The 18,956-nt window shown below is 30.6% G+C and overlaps 1 protein-coding gene, 2 long non-coding RNA genes and 1 pseudogene across 11 annotated transcripts; 1 reads left to right on the top strand and 3 right to left on the bottom strand.

The window, feature by feature from the left end:
- LOC104785693 lies at positions 3,803–5,943 on the top strand. Its single transcript, XR_767405.2, has 6 exons — positions 3,803–4,006; positions 4,283–4,375; positions 4,450–4,622; positions 4,795–4,886; positions 5,081–5,168; positions 5,423–5,943. It is a non-coding gene; the product is annotated as an uncharacterized LOC104785693 (long non-coding RNA).
- On the bottom strand, positions 11,069–12,896 carry LOC104785691. Of its 9 annotated transcripts, none has more exons than XR_767395.1 (5): positions 12,476–12,896; positions 12,014–12,379; positions 11,829–11,911; positions 11,451–11,667; positions 11,069–11,368 (listed from the first exon to the last, which is right to left on the bottom strand). It is a non-coding gene; the product is annotated as an uncharacterized LOC104785691 (long non-coding RNA). The 9 variants fall into 9 exon arrangements; XR_767403.1 differs by having other exon boundaries at positions 11,069–11,351; XR_767400.1 differs by having other exon boundaries at positions 11,069–11,314.
- LOC104785692 lies at positions 13,741–14,130 on the bottom strand. Its single transcript, XM_019245209.1, has one exon. The coding sequence runs from the start codon at positions 14,128–14,130 to the stop codon at positions 13,741–13,743; it is 390 nt and encodes a 129-aa protein (XP_019100754.1).
- Positions 18,932–18,956, bottom strand: part of LOC104788926 — a 1,761-nt pseudogene continuing 1,736 nt past the window's right edge.

Genomic DNA, 18,956 nt, shown 5'->3' with positions numbered 1-18,956 from the left:
TGTCTTGTTGTAGTTGTTGGAATCTCTCATCTTTGATTAACCCCTCTGCACAAGAGAATCAAATTTGAGAAACAGGAGTTAGAAGAAGATGTCGAAGGACGAGTATATGAAGAAGAATCGTAAGCAGAAGAAGAAGATGATGATGAAGCGTTTTGTCGTACGAGAATAAAAAATGGGCCAGTGGACGATGTTGTCTTAGTAAAGCCCAACTAATTAAATGTCTAAGAAAAAAACAATTTATGAAGCCCTTCGCTTCCGGCCCCGTCTTTAAAAAATATTTAATAGCTTAGTAATTTATTTTTAATCTAATAAGAGAAATTTTTACTATTCAAACGTAAAAGGAAATTTTCAAACGTGATGTTTTTAAGAAGTAGAATAAATGCTTAGAATTTTTTTCGCCTTAACTTATTAATCGTGATTTCTTAATAAACTGAGTTAGTGGTTTTTTGTTTGAAATTAATTAGTAACTAGGATTGAACCCGCCTTAACTTACAAGGCCGGGGAATATTTATCGATATAGTATAATTTAATATAAACATGTTGGAGTACTAAAAACAAAAAAAAATTAAAAAACTGCAATTCCTAAAAATTACACATTTACAGTGTGTGTTTCAACAGACCTACTTGCAAAACAATACATTTGTTAAAATATCAAATCTAACCTTCTCTAACATATGATTGTGAAATTTACAAACATAACTCTTACAAAAATCATGACAGCAAAATGGGTATAATACTACAGAGGAATATTTATTGACATATAGTGGGTACTTACATATATTTTAACATTGTTTGGAGTTAAGTATGAAAATATATAATACAGACAAACAAACAAAAAATACGATCTATCGCACATACATACTTTTTGCATGAATAGTATTGGTACATTAACTTTAACATTGGGCTTAATTGTTTTTTGTCTTCGTATACTATATATTTTAGAAAGGATTAAACAAATGAATATTCTATTCAAAAATTCTAACTAACCAATTCAGGTACTTATAATACAACAATCAAATATTTTAGAAAGAAATAAACATAATGAATATTATATTCAAAAATTCTAACTAACCAATTCAAGTACATTTTCCTGAGCTTCGACTACATAGTTAATTATCCATTTTGAAACCAATTTACATGTACAATAATATGAAGAAAAAAAAAGTTACAAACTAAATAACGTCCAAGAAAATACATATAAAAATGAAAAATGTAGTAGACTTACCAATGCTTTCGATTTTCTAGAACAGCCGTATCCACTAATTAAACATGGTGCAACTAAAATTATATAACAATATAAATTAGAGATATTGTTTTTGCCTTTAAAATAGTATATTTTCCTAAACCTACAATTTCAAATAAAAGGACTAATATTAGATTAAACAAAATGAATGAGAAAATGTCATTTCTGTATTACTAACATATTAGAAAGTGAGAATTAGAGCTTACATATGATTCGGTCAAAACCACCAACTTTGTAAGTTGTCTCTCTTGTGTAAGTAGAGTATTGCTTCCAACAATGAACGACTTTCACCTGAATTTTCTAGGTTTGTTTGAAAGGTTTGATAGCATTGAGGCTTGTGAAACAATCATTACCAGCCATATTTTTGTTACAATTTTGCAAATAAAGTTTAGTGGGAAAATGAGAATGATATGAGAGTGGCACAACTTGATGCTAATATTTATAGTTTAGAGATAACAGACTATAAGTTTAGGGTTTTGAAAATATTATTTGAAGATTACACACGTTTGTTAAGATTACATTTAGTTAGTATCTCTTTTGTGTATATATAGGTATTACCCAAATTAAAATGATTTAAACTACAACATTCCAAATTTAAATAGAATAATATATAAATAACAAATTAACAACATTCCCATAAATTTTGTTTACTATTGATTTTTCCTAAAATATAAAATATTCAAGATCCCTATGATTACGTAATACTTGGATTTTTATGGTTTGAAATTTCCGAAAGAAAAATACTTAGATTCACCCCCTCTTATCTCAGCCAATCAGAATCTTCCATCTAATATTTCATTTAAAAAATAAATCAAAATTAAATTAAAAAGCAAACCAAATTAAGGAAACAAATTATGTATACTTTTAATTAAGGAAAGTTAAATATTGGCTTGGTTTAGATTTTTAAAATTAGAATAAAATTATATGTCGGTTTGGGTTTACAAATGAAATGGTTAGGGTATATATTTTACAATTAAAACGAAATTATATGTCGGTTTGGGTTTACAAATGAGGTGATTAGGGTTTAGATTTTACAATTAGAACGAAATTATATGTCGGTTTGGGTTCACAAATGAGATGGTTAGGGTTTAGATTTTACAAGTAGAACAAAATTATATGTCGGTTTGGGTTCACAAATGAGATGGTTAGGGTTTAGATTTTACAAGTAGAACGAAATTATATATCGGTTTGGGTTCACAAATGAGATAGTTAAGGTTTAGATTTTATATATGTCGGTTTGTGTTGATTAAAGAGCGGTTTAAGTTTTTTAATTTTATAATAATATATACAGATTTTATTTCCTTATCTTATAAGGAGGTGAATGGAGAGGTTCACCCCTAGGGGTGAACCCAAGTATTGTTCTTTCCGAAATAGATAAACTTCTCTAATTTTTTTTCTAAACTGAATTTGAAAATACAACAAACAAACAAAAAAATAGTATATATGAGCGTATATTCCTTTTTTAATTAATTTCCTTATGAAGATATGATATTGATTAGGAATTTTTGGTTAGAATGTTTATTTTTATGGCAACTAATTAAGTTACTGTTTCTGCCCATAAATGGTATTTCTATAATTAAAATTTCCGAAATAATTTGTTTCCTATTTTAATATTTACTAATTGATTAATATAACACTTATTTTGTTAGTTTCCTAACATACAGGCACCAAATATATTCTCACAGTTACTATAGTTATGTTTTGGAAAATCTATTTATGTTTCATTTAATATTTAGTATATACGATTACATAAATATATGATCGAATAACCCATCTATAGTTTTCGGATATTTCGCACGTGAATCCGAATACCTTAATTTCGGGTTTGTTTTTTTAATTAACCCGACCTGGAAGTAATTTTGTACTTCTCTTTTATTAATATAGAGATGTAATTAGAAATTAAAAATTAAACTGATACAAGGTCGCTTGATAACTGAAATTAATTTATGATTGGTAACTAACAGTTTCGAGTTATCTCAATGGTAATCCATATAACGAATCAAAACTAAATATAATTGTTTAAAACATCTATATTTTTGATGTTTTAATTGTTTATTCACAAATAAATATATATGAAATATTGATTTTGATATTTTGGCTAACTATAGTAAAAATTAAAATTCTTTTTCAAAAATAAAATTTTACTTTTATCCTATATTTTTTTAATTATAGTCAGTAGTTATTATTTAGATATAGCTCTAGCAGAGTCCTAGCATTCAGTAAAACATTCTTTGCAATCAAAACTATACACTTTATTTAAAGAATGCTAGGACTCTGCTAGAGCCATGTCTAAATAATAACTACTGACTATAATTAACAAAAATCTCTACTATTAATCGTAAAACATTGCCTGAAAAAAACCTTAGTTTTGTAAGAATTTACAATACAATGCCATTGCAATTATGACCAAATAATTTATTTGCGATAAGGATAAAAACGTCATTATATTGGCTCTGAAATCGGATAAACACGCGGATCCTTTTTACCCATTTATATGACCCGGTTTTAGCTTTTAATCTCAGCCGTTCCATTTTATCTTGAACATAACATCTTAGCCGTTCATGTACAGAGAGTCTGAGACATGAAACCTAATTTTTTTTTTCCGCCTCTGCTCTCGATCTTAGTTTCCAGTACTAAAATTGAAAGAGTGATTCGAGAATTCCATAGAACTCTGGGAATTTGATTTGATGGTGCAAAGCAATCGTAAATCTAAGAACAGATTTGAAGCAGTTGGCGTATAAAAGATCTATCGGCTACAACAAGGTAATTCGGTTTCAACCTAAAACCAAATAAATTGTTCTCTATCTCTAATGCTTAAAACCAAATTTAATTGGAATTTTGTTTTTGAATCTTGATGTGTTTTGATTTTGGGTTCCTCTCTGGTCATCATCATGATTTTAAGATGATAAACTCATGCTCATAAATCATCATCTCTCCCGTCACGTAGTGTCCTCATCAACGTAGTGTCCTCATCAACGAGAGATTCAAAATTGATGCTCTCATGATTATTTTGCATCTTCTTTTATGTATGTACCCCAGAGATTCACAAAATGAATCTGGTAAGACCAAAGGCTTAGGAGATGACTCTCCTTGATGAGCAGCGGAAGCAGTGCGAGGCAAAAGTTTTCCCAGGTAATGCAAGATAAATATCTATCACATAGATAGATAGCCATTACCTCTTTTTTTTAATGGCGCTATCCATGCAGTTGAATGCAGAGATTGGAGAATTTGATGAAACCGTTGAAAGGGATTTATCACCGTTTTGTCCAAGAGCTAGAAGCGAACATTGAAGAACTCAATCAGAAAATATTAGGACTGAAGAATAAGCAGATGTCACTGCGAGCTACCTTTCAAAAAGAGTACACAGATGGATAACGAGGTAAGAAACAGCAGGATCTTGAGTTGAGAGCTCCTTCCTTAAACTTATTTGGGTTTTGTGATTTAGTTTATTTTTTTGAATTACCCATTTGTCAATCAGGCGATTTGCATATGCTTCAATCTGATAGGTGAAATCTGCTCCTGAGTCCTGACATGTGTATTTCTCTGTACAGATTTCCAAAGCAGAGCTTGATCTTTTGCAAACTGTCCAAGAAAATGCACACCTCCGCTCACAAATTGTTCAATCTCCAGACAAATTTTGCAGGTATCTTAATGTTCCTACTAGCACTAGGACATACAGTAATTAGCTTTAGAGGTTCCTCCTCTCATTCAAATCTTCCTAGCGGCTTTAAGATATTGGTATTCTTGGTGCCCTGCCGAGAGTATCAGTAAAGTTTTTAAGTATTGCAGAGGGAGTTTTGTTTATGAATTTACCCTTTTTCTTGGTACCTTTGCAAGATATTTTCACTCTGGGCCGTCAGTGACAGAAGCTATGGGGGATTGAGCTTCTCATCTCAAGATGTTGGTCAAGTTTTAGCTATATCAGGTGCATGTTATATTTACCTATGGATGGTCTGGTGGGTTTGGTCCAGAAAATTGTGAATGTTTGTTTGGAATTTTTCCAAAAATATTCTCCTTATTACATTATCTATTAAACCTTTTCAGGATCTCACTTTTTTCATGCATGGTTGGTATTGTTTTCGTGTATATAGTTCGTCAACTCTGTTTCTTTAGTTTGTTCTTCTCTCTATCCATATCCCCCTTGAATGTAACTCATGATTTGAGTTACTAACCTTTCAGGACTTGGGCTTCTGGTGTTCCAACTTTTGGTATACCCACCGTTAGCTAAGGCCCTCACACTCCTTGTGATTATACGTCTTTCTGCGGTAAATCTGGGGTTGAAGTTTCTCGATTTTCGAATGTTGCTCTTTGGTTTCTTATATCGAATCTCTAAGAGTAGGCTTGCTGGGCGGATGGCGTTTTAGATTTCAGCACCAAAACCAGACCCGTGGCGAAGATAAAGGCGATAAGGAAGGGGCTTTGGTACTACAACTCTTCACTCACTGTTGTTCAGATTTGCAGAAGCTGAATTTATGATCTGACTTAAAGCTGTTACTTTCTGTTGTTTTCTTTAGCTAAGGTGAGTTAGTTTACCATTGCACTGTTTTATTAGGAGATCGCAGAGATGTTTCTTTCAAAAGTTTTGAGTTTTTCTCTCATTTTTATGTCCTTGGGAGACTTCAAGAACCTTGGTCTCTTTTTGTTCTGAAATCTGAATTGATCAAGTATTATATAATACAGATTCATCAAAAGTGTTTGCATCGTATTTTAGTATCTAAAGTAAAATTCATTCCACTAATGGTACCTCTATAACACACGATTAAAATGGAAGTCTGTATAAAAGTGGGAATATCTCAAAATTTGTCGAATATAAACGTTAGGGGTTAAAAGTGGGATATGTCAAAAATGAAGGGGTCTATCTGTAATATTTAGTTACTTTCCCCAAAACATCAAAAACCTCTAAAACCCTCGAAGCCTCTCTCTTTAATCATAAGATTATATATAATTTTTTAAAATAAACTCTTAATATCATTGAAAATATAATAGAAAACATTGTATTTAAACGATTTTTAAAAAAGGTTTCGACTATGTGACATGTAAATGGAGAATGCATTTATTTTTTCTAAATTTTTTAGCCAAAATTTATTAATAACATTATTATATAGGTAATTATTTAAAAGAAAATAGTAATATGACATTAAATTTTATAACGGGATGAATTGAGAGGAGACAAAATGAGAAGGGAATGGACTGGACGAGATTAACAGCCCATAACAAAATTACTTTAACGTTTTCAACAAACACGGGCTGTGCTTAATTATTATTGATAGATTGCCTAAATGTTTCTATTTTCGAGTCGATGAAGATGATAATCATGTTTATTTTCGGTACGGATTGCAGTATTCTGCATATACACCAAAATATTGACAAAACACTGTAAAAGAGTGACCAACTAATTTTTATAAAAAATTATAATATTACACAATTAAAATTTTACGACCTAAAATAGTTTATTATTTGACTGAATATATGTTTTACCAATGTTTTTAAGTAATTTAATTTAGTATTTCCAAAAATCACTAAACAATTTCAATTGAAATCGAATCGGAATGAAAATCTTTAATCATAAGAAATTTTTTTATATATAAATAAACTCTTAACATCATTGGAAATATATTAATGTTTATGCACATAATTTTTTTTCATATCTGAACATGTAAATTAAATTATGATTAAAACTTCAGTCTATTTATGGTCCTACGATGAGAAATATTGGATGTAACACAGTTATGGGTAATTTCTATAATAGAAAATAGTGTACTTAAACGATTAAATAAAGCTTTAGTATATGACATGTAAAGAACTACTTTAAGATGGATAATTTGAGAATTTTGAGTATTTTTGAAAATATTTTGAGTGTTAAAAAAAATTCTAATGTATATTAACTATATAAATTAAACATACAAAGGAAGAATAAATGTATTTTATCTAAATTTTTTTAGCCAAAATTTATGAATTAAATTATTATATGGATAATTATTTAAAAGAGAATAGGTTATGAGACATAAAATTTCTAACAGGATGGATTGGGACGGGTCGGGATGAGATTAGACTGGACGAGATTTAACACCTGTAACAAAGTTACTTTAACATTTTCAACTAACACGGGCTGTACTTGATTAGTATGGATGAACTGCAAAAAAAATGTATATTTTCTAGGTGTTGAAGATGATGTTCATGTTTATTTTCGGTACCGGTTATGGTATTCTACGTATACACCAAAATATTGACAACACCCTAAAAGAGTGGTAAAAAACAAGAAATTGGATCACACTTTCATTCTAATAGTCATTTGTTTGGAGAACATCTATCATTTGGATTTTATTTTAAATAACTTTATTTATTAACCAAAGATCCAAAAAATATTAAATAATTTTAACTGAAATTGAATCAAAAGACGGAATGAAAATCTTTAGTCATAAGTTTTTTTTTTAAATAGACTCCTAATATCATCCAAAAGATATTATTGTTTATGCACATAATTTCATATCAGAACCTTTAAATTAAATTATGATTAAAATTTCAGTCTATTTATGGTATTACGATGAGAAATACTGGATGTGAGACAGAAATGGGTAATTTGTATAATAAAAAACAGTGTACTTAAACGATTTAAAAAAAAAATAGTATGTGACATGTAAAGAACTACTTTGAGAATTTTAGGTATTTTAAAAAATATTTTGAGAGTCTTTAAAAATTATAATTTATAATAATTATATAAATTAAACATTTAAATGGAGAAGAAATATATTTTGTCTAAATTTCTTAGCTAAAAATTATAATAACATTATTATATAGGTAATAATTTAAAATAGAATGGTTATAGGACATAAAATTTCTAATGGGATGGATTGGGACGGGACGGGACGGGATGAGATGGGACTGGACGAGATTTAACATCCCGTAACAAAATTACTTTAACATTTTCAACAAACATGGGCTGTGCTTGATTAGTATGGATGAATTGCAAAAAAAAATGTATATTTTCCAGGTATTGAAGATGTTAATCATGTTTATTTTTGGTATTGTTTGTGGTATTCTACATATACACTAAAATATTGACAACACCGTAAAATAATGGCCAACTAATTTTTATGGAAAATACTAATATTATATTTATGGTAGTAAGACAAGAAACAATATATATAAACTGAAAGGGGTAAGTCGAATAATGAAAAGCAATAAAATGAACATTTTTTAGAAAGGAACATAAATTTTAGATAAAAGTACAAAATAGAAAAATATAGGTAGATAAATTTAAGTGTCAAGCTTTCACTAATTTGGATAAGGATTGACTATGCAACATGTAATTAACCACTTTGGAAGGAGTACTTAGAAAATTTTGGTATATTTGAAAACAAATATACAGTTTTTGAAATTATATTTTTTGGATAATTTCAACTAACTAAAAAAATAATTAATGGAGAACTCTGGTATTCCGTCTAAATTTTTTACTCAATCTCTTTAAATAAATATTGTCTAACTAGTAATTACTTAAAAGAAAAAAAACATAAGACAAAAAAATTATGATGGAAAACAGGATGAGACGAGACAGGATGAAACGAGATAAAACGGGACACCAGGGATAGGTTGAGACGGGACGTGTATCCTGTTCCAAACTAAATACGTCTAAGTTTAAATTTTATTAATTTACATGAAAATAGTGCACATGTGCTATAACGCCCAAGTTAATATAATTCTTAGTCATTTTACAAATTTAAAATTTATATTAAAATGTTTTTTCCCGTGCATTAGCACAGGTTACTAGAGAAATAGTGGATGTGCAATGGAAATGGGTAATTCGTATAATAGAAAAATTGCACTTATTTTCTTAAAAAAATTCACTATGTGACATATAAAGAACTAATACGAGATGGATATTTTGAAATTTTGGATATTTTTGAAAATATTCAAATGGACTTTATATATTTCGTGAAGTAATTCTCCACTTTGGAACGGGTAACTTCAAAATTTTAGAATTTTTTAAAATAGTTAGATAGTTTGTTATAATTGTAATTTTTTTGATAGTAAAAACTAACTAAATAAAAAAATTAAATATTCAAGAAGAATATGGGTATCCCATCTAAATTTCTTACCCAATTTCTATTAAAAATATTGCCTACCACGTAATTATGTAAAAGAGAACGATCATAATTATGACATCCCGGTTTGCGGAGAGGTTTAAAAAATTGATTTGGTCACCTATGTCACCAAAGTGCAGTTTTCTTTTCGGTCAAAGGTCATGAGAGAACTTTAGAGTTAAGCATGTTTAAGCTGGAATAGTTTCCAGATGGGTGACCATCTGGAAAGTGATTGTCAGAACTGTGCGAGTGGAGACAAAACACATGGAAAGATCATGTGGTGATTTGTAGGGATGGTAAACAAATCTTTAAAGCCTCCTGGACGTAACAAATCGGTCGTCGGATATGGATGGGTCCACCGGCCGAGAATGGATGTGGGCCCACTAAGTGAGGTGGGCCTATGGATCGGGAATGGACATGGGTGGGTCCGCTAAGGTGATGATCAGAGCGTTACAGTAAGACAAAAAATTATGATGGATATGGAAGAGAGGAGATGGAACGAGACATGATAAAACGGGACAGGGACATGTTTCCCGTTCCTCTAGGTTATATAGTATATACGTGTAATAATCCAAAGTAAAACCAAACTTAAATTAGATATTTAAAATACTACAATTATATAAAAATATTTTGCCCGTGCTATAGCACGGGTTACTACCTAGTATAGGATTAAAGTAAAATTTTATTTTGTGATATGTTTGTTTAATTTTTGTCCACTAGAATTTGTTTCATTTTTCTTTAGTACTGTATTTGATGAGTGTTATGTTATGTGTTATTGTTGTTGTTGCCCCGTACAGCTTTAAGCATATTTTAAAGTAGAGTGTATAGATTTGATTGCAAAGACTCATCACATCAATATATATATGTTTTGGGGGTTCAAGAAGAAGAGGAAGCGTGGAAATGAAAGATCCATGATATAAAGAACCCAAAAACCATACAAGCTAACACTAAATTCACCACTCTTTGTGGCTGTTTCGCAACCATTTCGTTCGCACCGCCCACTTTTCGGGCTACCGATTGGCAAATCTCGCATATTCTGTTTCAATAAACATATGTTGTATCTTGTATGTTAAATTTCTATAAAGTAAACAAAACACTCTTGGGGTGCTTAATTAGCAACTAACTCACAAAAACTTGCGTGCTTAAATTAATGGCTCATAATTCTTTACCAAATAAGAGAACAAATGAATGTATTTTAACCGTGAATTTTGAGTGGTGTTTACCTACAACCAATTTAAAAATACATTGAAAAACGAAGAAAACATTTTAAGTTAATACCTCTAGCTAAAGAACTTACGCTTCACATATGCCAAACACTAGAAGAATTATTCTGTATAGTTAAGATTTAATTTGTAGGTATAACATATTATTCGTAGCAAAAAAATATTTGTTACTATTTTGTTACAAATTTAATTAGTAATCATTTCGTCATAGCAAATTTCATCTTCGTCACTAATTGTGGTAATTTGCTACAAATTAGATACTAGTTAATTTGTAGCAAATAGCTACTATTTATGACTTATGTCTGTCGCAATTTACTACAAAAAATAACGAACAAAAATGTAACAAATAGATACAACCTGCTATTAGCTCTCTATGTAACAAATTTATGATTATGGTTGAATTGTATTTATACAAATTATTTATATTTTAGTAATTATTTTAAAATTATGAATAATATTTATTTTTGGAATGAAATAATTTTAAAAATAAAAATACTATATTAATTATTATGAAACCATCATTTTAAAAAAATGTATAACAAAATAAAATTAAAAACATAATTAAAAATAAGTAGATGGACACACTATACTTCCTCTTTGATAATTGATACTCACTATCACTCCAACCCCCAAAGAAAATTACAAGCGTGAGTTTAATAAACTAAGTCCAGTTGCATCCACTATAGGAAACTGTAATCTCTTTAGAATACTCAAACCAATTTTCATACATCTATAATCTTCGCCAATAGAGAAGCTCAACCATCCACCTTGAAGCAAGATTTGAATCATCCTCGTGAGTTCTCTCTTAGAACCATCAAGGTCTTAGAAAAATATGTTAGCCAAGCTCAATCTATGTGTGGCCAAACATAATTCATGAGCTACCAACAAATCTACTGTCCATACCTGAGTTGTAAACTAGCAGGAACACAATCTTGTGATATGCCCAACTTCCATTGACTCTCTTGATTCCTTCATAGCCTTGTACAGCAGCTGAGATACACAAGTAAGAAATCCATTAAACATGTTAACATAACAAAAACATCATAAGCTAAACCACCTAGAGACTAAACAGTCACACAGTTTCTTCCATGAACCTGTCCGTGAAATCCATGATTCAAACCTAAAACAAAAATTTCAACAACCAGTTAGCAAATTCAAGATTCGAGAATCAAAGAATCTGTGATTTTGAAGAAGATCTAAAAACGAGAGATTTTCTTGGTGAAGATCAATCTCAGAACCAGAATATAAATTATAGTCAAACGCCTTAAGGCTTAAGCTTACCTGCTAGACCATCAAGTCTATGGAACTTTAGTTAGCAGTCTGCAAAAAAACTCAGATCACCAAGGAAAACAGCTTAGATCTATCTGCAAGAAAATTATATGAGGCTATTAAAAGGTCAAATACTCATGAAGAATAATTGTCACCCTGTAGTTGCATCAAGTGAAATTCAAAGAAGAGAAACTTACTTATAAAGTGAATCCTGACAAATAGACAACTACAAAGCTGCCTGTCCATGAAGCTCAATTAGCAAAACTAACTCGCAGCTAGATAATACAACCAAAAAATTGATTCATGTGATTGAGAACTGAATCAAAGAAGAAGCTTTTTTTTTTTCAATTGCTTATTTCATATATTTCACAAAGGATTTAGAAGACGATGCAAGCTCTTTTCTTAAATCAACATCCATGCTATTTTCATAGATAAATTTTTAACAAACCAACCATTTTTAATCAAACTGCAGGAAAATAAAGTTCAGATTTTTAAGAGTTTAAAGGAGAGCACCTATTAACAATCAGAACTCTGCTAAAGCTCAGAAACCCAGAAGACTCTTCCTGTTGCATATCACAAAATTAAGTCTCTGATTCACACTGTAAGTAATCACAAAACCCTAAATTGGGATAATTTGAGGATTAAAAAAAAGATTGAACCTTTGAGAGAGATGGGTCGAGAGAAGAATCATCAAGGTTATTGAACAGTTTCTTCGTCTGATCCATAAAACCCAGTCGGAAAAATAACAAAATCGATAACTACGATGGCGAATTGAAGCTGAACGCCTTTGTATTTAAGTGAACCCTTCCCAATGTTCCTAGATCTGGTCGGTGAAGCCCACAAATCTTAGGAGAGAGAGCAAGAGGCAATGCAACATCCCATTCTCATGAATCTCATCCTAAAATATCTGAGAAACGAACTTTTGGTCTCTCGGTATCCCCTTCTCATTCATAGCTTTCTTTCTTTCTCGGGATGTTTTGTACTTAGGTTTACATTATTTTATAAATTATTTACTACAATTTGTGATGATTTCTCCTGTGTACTAGAGTTACAACATATTTTGTCCCTAAATTTATAGCAAATTTGNCTTTTTGTTTTGTTGTCTTTTGATGTTTCATTGATGGTACTATTGGCAAAATTTATGGTTTGAAAACGTTACGTACTCTCCGGTTTTGAGTCATTTTTTTGTAGGACTTTGTTGTCTTCTTTTTCTTGGACTAACACCATAAATAACTCTAGATTTTGAATTGAACAGTTTCGCCTATCTTGATTTACCATAANATAGCTAATTCGTAACTTTTTGTAATTAATATTTGTTATTAATTTTTTCGTAGCAAAAAGCAGTAACTATATAATCAATTTTTTGTAGTGAAAATTTTCAAAAGTTTGACAAATTCCTCAAATCGAAAATTAAATTATTAGAGAATAAGTCAATAAAATTATTCACAAAACTATATAATCAATTTTTTGTAGTGAAAATTTTCAAAAGTTTGACAAATTCCTCAAATCGAAAATTAAATTATTAGAGAATAAGTCAATAAAATTATTCACAAAACTATATAATCAATTTTTTGTAGTGAAAATTTTCAAAAGTTTGACAAATTCCTCAAATCGAAAATTAAATTATTAGAGAATAAGTCAATAAAATTATTCACAAAACTATATAATCAATTTTTTGTAGTGAAAATTTTCAAAAGTTTGACAAATTCCTCAAATCGAAAATTAAATTATTAGAGAATAAGTCAATAAAATTATTCACAAAAATAAGATAATGATCAATAAAACGTCCTAAAATAAATGGAAAAAAAAAAAAAAAAAAAAAAGAACTCCTAAGAATCCTAACAAGAATTATGATCAAAGTTAATCAAAACCCATAACTCGAAAATTCAAGAAAATAATTAAAAATAAAGTAGGTTTAATATAATTACTTGTCGCCTTTGATCTTGAACCAAGTCTCAGCGCATTGTCTATGAGCAACAGCCAAATCTTCTTTACACGAACACCCTAACTCAATGGCACCTCCACCGCTCGTTTCCACTCCCAAATGACATATACGACAATCTTTCTCCGGTGGCGCCGTCGCATCATTATCATCACCATCGTCTATCTCCGAAGAAGAACTCATCACGGACGACACTTTCCTAGACTGATCTCCTTCGTATTCGTACGATCCTCCAGTCGTCGAATAGAAGTAAGAGTAGCATGACGTCACGTCTTCCCCGTCTGAATAATAAACGCTGGCGTCACTTCCGTCCAATGACCTCCGGTGGTGATATCCAAAAGCTCCCCCTTGTTCTAAATCGATGTCTGTCATTGTATTTTTTTTTGTCTACAGTCAATACAAAACTGAAGAAGGAATTTAAAGAAGTGGGGGTTTTTGTGGATTTGGTGATGTCTAACCAACAAAAGAAGATTATATTATTTACTGAGAAGTAAGAGATTGTAGGAGGAGTGAGTAATAGTAGTGGTGGAGCAGAGGAGTAAGCTAAAGAAACATAAGTGAAAGTGAAAACTATGACTATAAATTAAGGAAGAAGATATTAAATAGTTAAAAGCAAAGAGAAAAAGAAAAGAGAACCCCAACTGTTTATCTCTCATGAGCAGCTTGTACCAAATTTAAGGGATTTGTTTGTTACGAGTTAGAGATTCTTCTATACGTTCGACGGTATTACAACGTTTAAGCGTCTCGATTACACCCGTATCCAACGGTTCATATTGCGTGATCGTCGTAATTTGTATAACGAGAAATTACATAAGTTTATGGAAAACCCGATTCGGTCCTTGAAAGAAGAATAAAAATAGAAATCGTATAGGGGTAGTTATGTCATTACATTGTGAAGTTTCTTGTTTTGGATACACTTTTGACTCATTCCGGCCTCCGATCGATTTAATCACGGCCATTTTTTTTTTTTTTGTTGTTGTCTTTTGATTTTTCATCGATGGTACTATTGGCAAAATTTATGGTTTGAAAACTTTACGTACTCTCCGGTTTTGAGTCATCTTTTTGTAGGACTTTGTTGTCCTCTTTTTCTTGGAGTAACACCATAAATAACTCTAGATTTTGAATTGAACAGTTTCACCAATCTTGATTTACCATAACTTTTTTACCAAAGAAATGTTTGAAAATATTTACTCCGATGATGATCCTCTTATTCACGAAAATTATTAACGTGTTTCCAAGGAAGGAAAAAAAAAACAAATGATCGTAGTCATTACTATTTTGTAATTTTCCTCANAATTCCTCAAATCGAAAATTAAATTATTAGAGAATAAGTCAATAAAATTATTCACAAAACTATATAATCAATTTTTTGTAGTGAAAATTTTCAAAAGTTTGACAAANTGTCGGCAACTTTAATGTCGATCTATTACGCCAAACCCTTTTGAGAAACGAGATATGATGATGGCTTTTGCGTTTGTGTGTACACTATAAATATCATGTGCATATATTTCCAATTTCTTATATCACTCTCAGTTTCTATTGATTTTGTTTTTGGTCCTCATTCTCATCCCCAATAGACACTTCATCCACAAGTGGATTTGTCACAACATTATGAAGGCCAAACGGTGGAGCTATGTATTACCATCAAAAAAGAGCTGTGTAGTATTTGATTAATGTTACTAACTTAGCTATACCCAAGAAAACAGAGATACTATAAAACTTTGTAAGATTAAAATTTTATATTTTATGAGGAAGAAAGATATTTCAAACAAGCAAGGAATAACTATTTATTCGTAAAGGCATACAAATTAAAACTTAAAAGAAATAGGAATCTCATTTTCCACGTCAAAATGTTGAACCACCAAAAGGAATAAAAGAAACAAAGAAACAAAAAGGGTAAAACGAATTTTGATGGCAAAAATAAAATAAATTAAGAAAACAACAGTTTATCAAATTGGTGGGTCTAGTTCTAATGACAAGACATACCTATTCTTTGTTTCATTTGAATCTTTATATTTGGAGTTTTCTTCTATCAAAATGACAAATATTTTAATTAAATAAGTTCGTTATCTTTTCTAAGAGAGGAGATGAGATATGTACTAACTCCTCTAATTCATGAAACTAAGCATGTTGAATATATGGGAGCTAGTATAATCACCACGATTTGTTATTCATATTCGTGTTCTAACAAACAACATCGAATATTTTTCTAGTAAATATGATTGAATACCTAAAAACATTCATTCAACACTTTATGAAATCTATAATTAGTACATATATTTTGTAACTAAGAGACATGAAGGTTATGGATCACCTCGTGCGAGTGTTACTCATATATTCTACCGGATCTGCCAAATTCCTTTTCTCTTTTTTGCTTTGACTCTTTATGTTTTGTTTGTTAATAAACATCGAAAGGACAACACAAATAGTTGTTAAAACAAGACCAGAAACTGGAAGTATTTGAATGATATGTGCTGTTCAACAGAAACATTTGGCTGGTGGCCCAAATTAGGTGGACAGAATATAAAAAGTGGAGAAGCTGGAGAAGTACTCTTGGTTTGATTCAGATAGTTTTGGTGGTAAATCAAATAGATACATTAATTGTTAAATAATAACAAGTTACTTCTACTTTTATAGATAGTCGTCATGTAGAGAATTAAGCTACCAAAACTAATCTAACTTAGACGAAATAATTTGTAGTTTACATAACTTACATTTAGAACTAGCTAGGAGCCAACCAAAGGGCNGTTTCAGATGATGTTTGAAACGTCAAGTAATCAGCCACCACCTTATCAGCTTGTTGGAGCTTTTTCATCCCTGAATTAAGAAAAAAGAAGACACAAATCAAGTTTAAGGATTATGAAGACTTAAAGGTATCATCATCATCATCATCATAGGATTGAACCCGACTAAGAATGAATCTAAGCCTCTCTCTTTTCTATNATTAGAGATTCTTCTATACGTTTGATGGTAATACAACGTTTAAGTGTATCCAACGGTTCATATAGCGTGATCGTCGTAATTTGTATTAAAGAGAGATTACATAAGTTTATGGAAAACCCGATTCAGTCCTTGTAAGAAGGATAAAAATAGAAATCGTATAGGGATAGTTATGTCATTACACTGTGAAGTTTCTTGTTTTGGATACACTTTGACTCATTCCGGCCTCCGATCGATTTAATCACGGCCAATTTTCTTTTTGTTTTGTTGTCTTTTGATGTTTCATTGATGGTACTATTGGCAAAATTTATGGTTTGAAAACGTTACGTACTCTCCGGTTTTGAGTCATTTTTTTGTAGGACTTTGTTGTCTTCTTTTTCTTGGACTAACACCATAAATAACTCTAGATTTTGAATTGAACAGTTTCGCCTATCTTGATTTACCATAACTTTTTTACCAAAGAAATGTTTGAAAATATTTACTCCGATGATGATCCTCTTATTCACGAAAATTATTAACGTGTTTCCAAGGAAGGAAAAAAAAAACAAATGATCGTAGTCATTACTATTTTGTAATTTTCCTCAACGCTTGTCGGCAACTTTAATGTCGATCTATTACGCCAAACCCTTTTGAGAAACGAGATATGATGATGGCTTTTGCGTTTGTGTGTACACTATAAATATCATGTGCATATATTTCCAATTTCTTATATCACTCTCAGTTTCTATTGATTTTGTTTTTGGTCCTCATTCTCATCCCCAATAGACACTTCATCCACAAGTGGATTTGTCACAACATTATGAAGGCCAAACGGTGGAGCTATGTATTACCATCAAAAAAGAGCTGTGTAGTATTTGATTAATGTTACTAACTTAGCTATACCCAAGAAAACAGAGATACTATAAAACTTTGTAAGATTAAAATTTTATATTTTATGAGGAAGAAAGATATTTCAAACAAGCAAGGAATAACTATTTATTCGTAAAGGCATACAAATTAAAACTTAAAAGAAATAGGAATCTCATTTTCCACGTCAAAATGTTGAACCACCAAAAGGAATAAAAGAAACAAAGAAACAAAAAGGGTAAAACGAATTTTGATGGCAAAAATAAAATAAATTAAGAAAACAACAGTTTATCAAATTGGTGGGTCTAGTTCTAATGACAAGACATACCTATTCTTTGTTTCATTTGAATCTTTATATTTGGAGTTTTCTTCTATCAAAATGACAAATATTTTAATTAAATAAGTTCGTTATCTTTTCTAAGAGAGGAGATGAGATATGTACTAACTCCTCTAATTCATGAAACTAAGCATGTTGAATATATGGGAGCTAGTATAATCACCACGATTTGTTATTCATATTCGTGTTCTAACAAACAACATCGAATATTTTTCTAGTAAATATGATTGAATACCTAAAAACATTCATTCAACACTTTATGAAATCTATAATTAGTACATATATTTTGTAACTAAGAGACATGAAGGTTATGGATCACCTCGTGCGAGTGTTACTCATATATTCTACCGGATCTGCCAAATTCCTTTTCTCTTTTTTGCTTTGACTCTTTATGTTTTGTTTGTTAATAAACATCGAAAAGGACAACACAAATAGTTGTTAAAACAAGACCAGAAACTGGAAGTATTTGAATGATATGTGCTGTTCAACAGAAACATTTGGCTGGTGGCCCAAATTAGGTGGACAGAATATAAAAAGTGGAGAAGCTGGAGAAGTACTCTTGGTTTGATTCAGATAGTTTTGGTGGTAAATCAAATAGATACATTAATTGTTAAATAATAACAAGTTACTTCTACTTTTATAGATAGTCGTCATGTAGAGAATTAAGCTACCAAAACTAATCTAACTTAGACGAAATAATTTGTAGTTTACATAACTTACATTTAGAACTAGCTAGGAGCCAACCAAAGGGCTACTTACTACATTCTCACATTACATCTGAAAATGATCTAAGTTGGAGCTCTCAAAATCAGTCAATTGTGGCTCTCTGTCTGCAATTCTTGGCTGCATATAGAAGAAATTGTCATGTCAGGAAAAAAAAAAGATACATGATTGAGATCTCTAGTAGGGTTGTATGATCACGGTGAGAATGGGCAATTACCAGGACTTAAGATTCGTAAGCATTTTGTTATNTCAAACCTCTCTCTTTTCTATCTAAACTCTCACCAGAGTAGATCTAAGAGAAAGAAAAACAATTCTCTGCGCACTTAATCACCACCCTGATTAACGTCACAGA

The sequence above is a fragment of the Camelina sativa genome, chromosome 5 (genome assembly GCF_000633955.1).
Source record: "Camelina sativa cultivar DH55 chromosome 5, Cs, whole genome shotgun sequence".
Classification (NCBI taxonomy): domain Eukaryota; kingdom Viridiplantae; phylum Streptophyta; class Magnoliopsida; order Brassicales; family Brassicaceae; genus Camelina; species Camelina sativa.
This window is presented reverse-complemented; position numbering and strand designations above follow the sequence as displayed.

Excerpts from the sequence above, each read along its gene's own strand:
- LOC104785692 (XM_019245209.1), bottom strand. The coding sequence starts at position 14,130 with ATGACAGACATCGATTTAGAACAAGGGGGAGCTTTTGGATATCACCAC.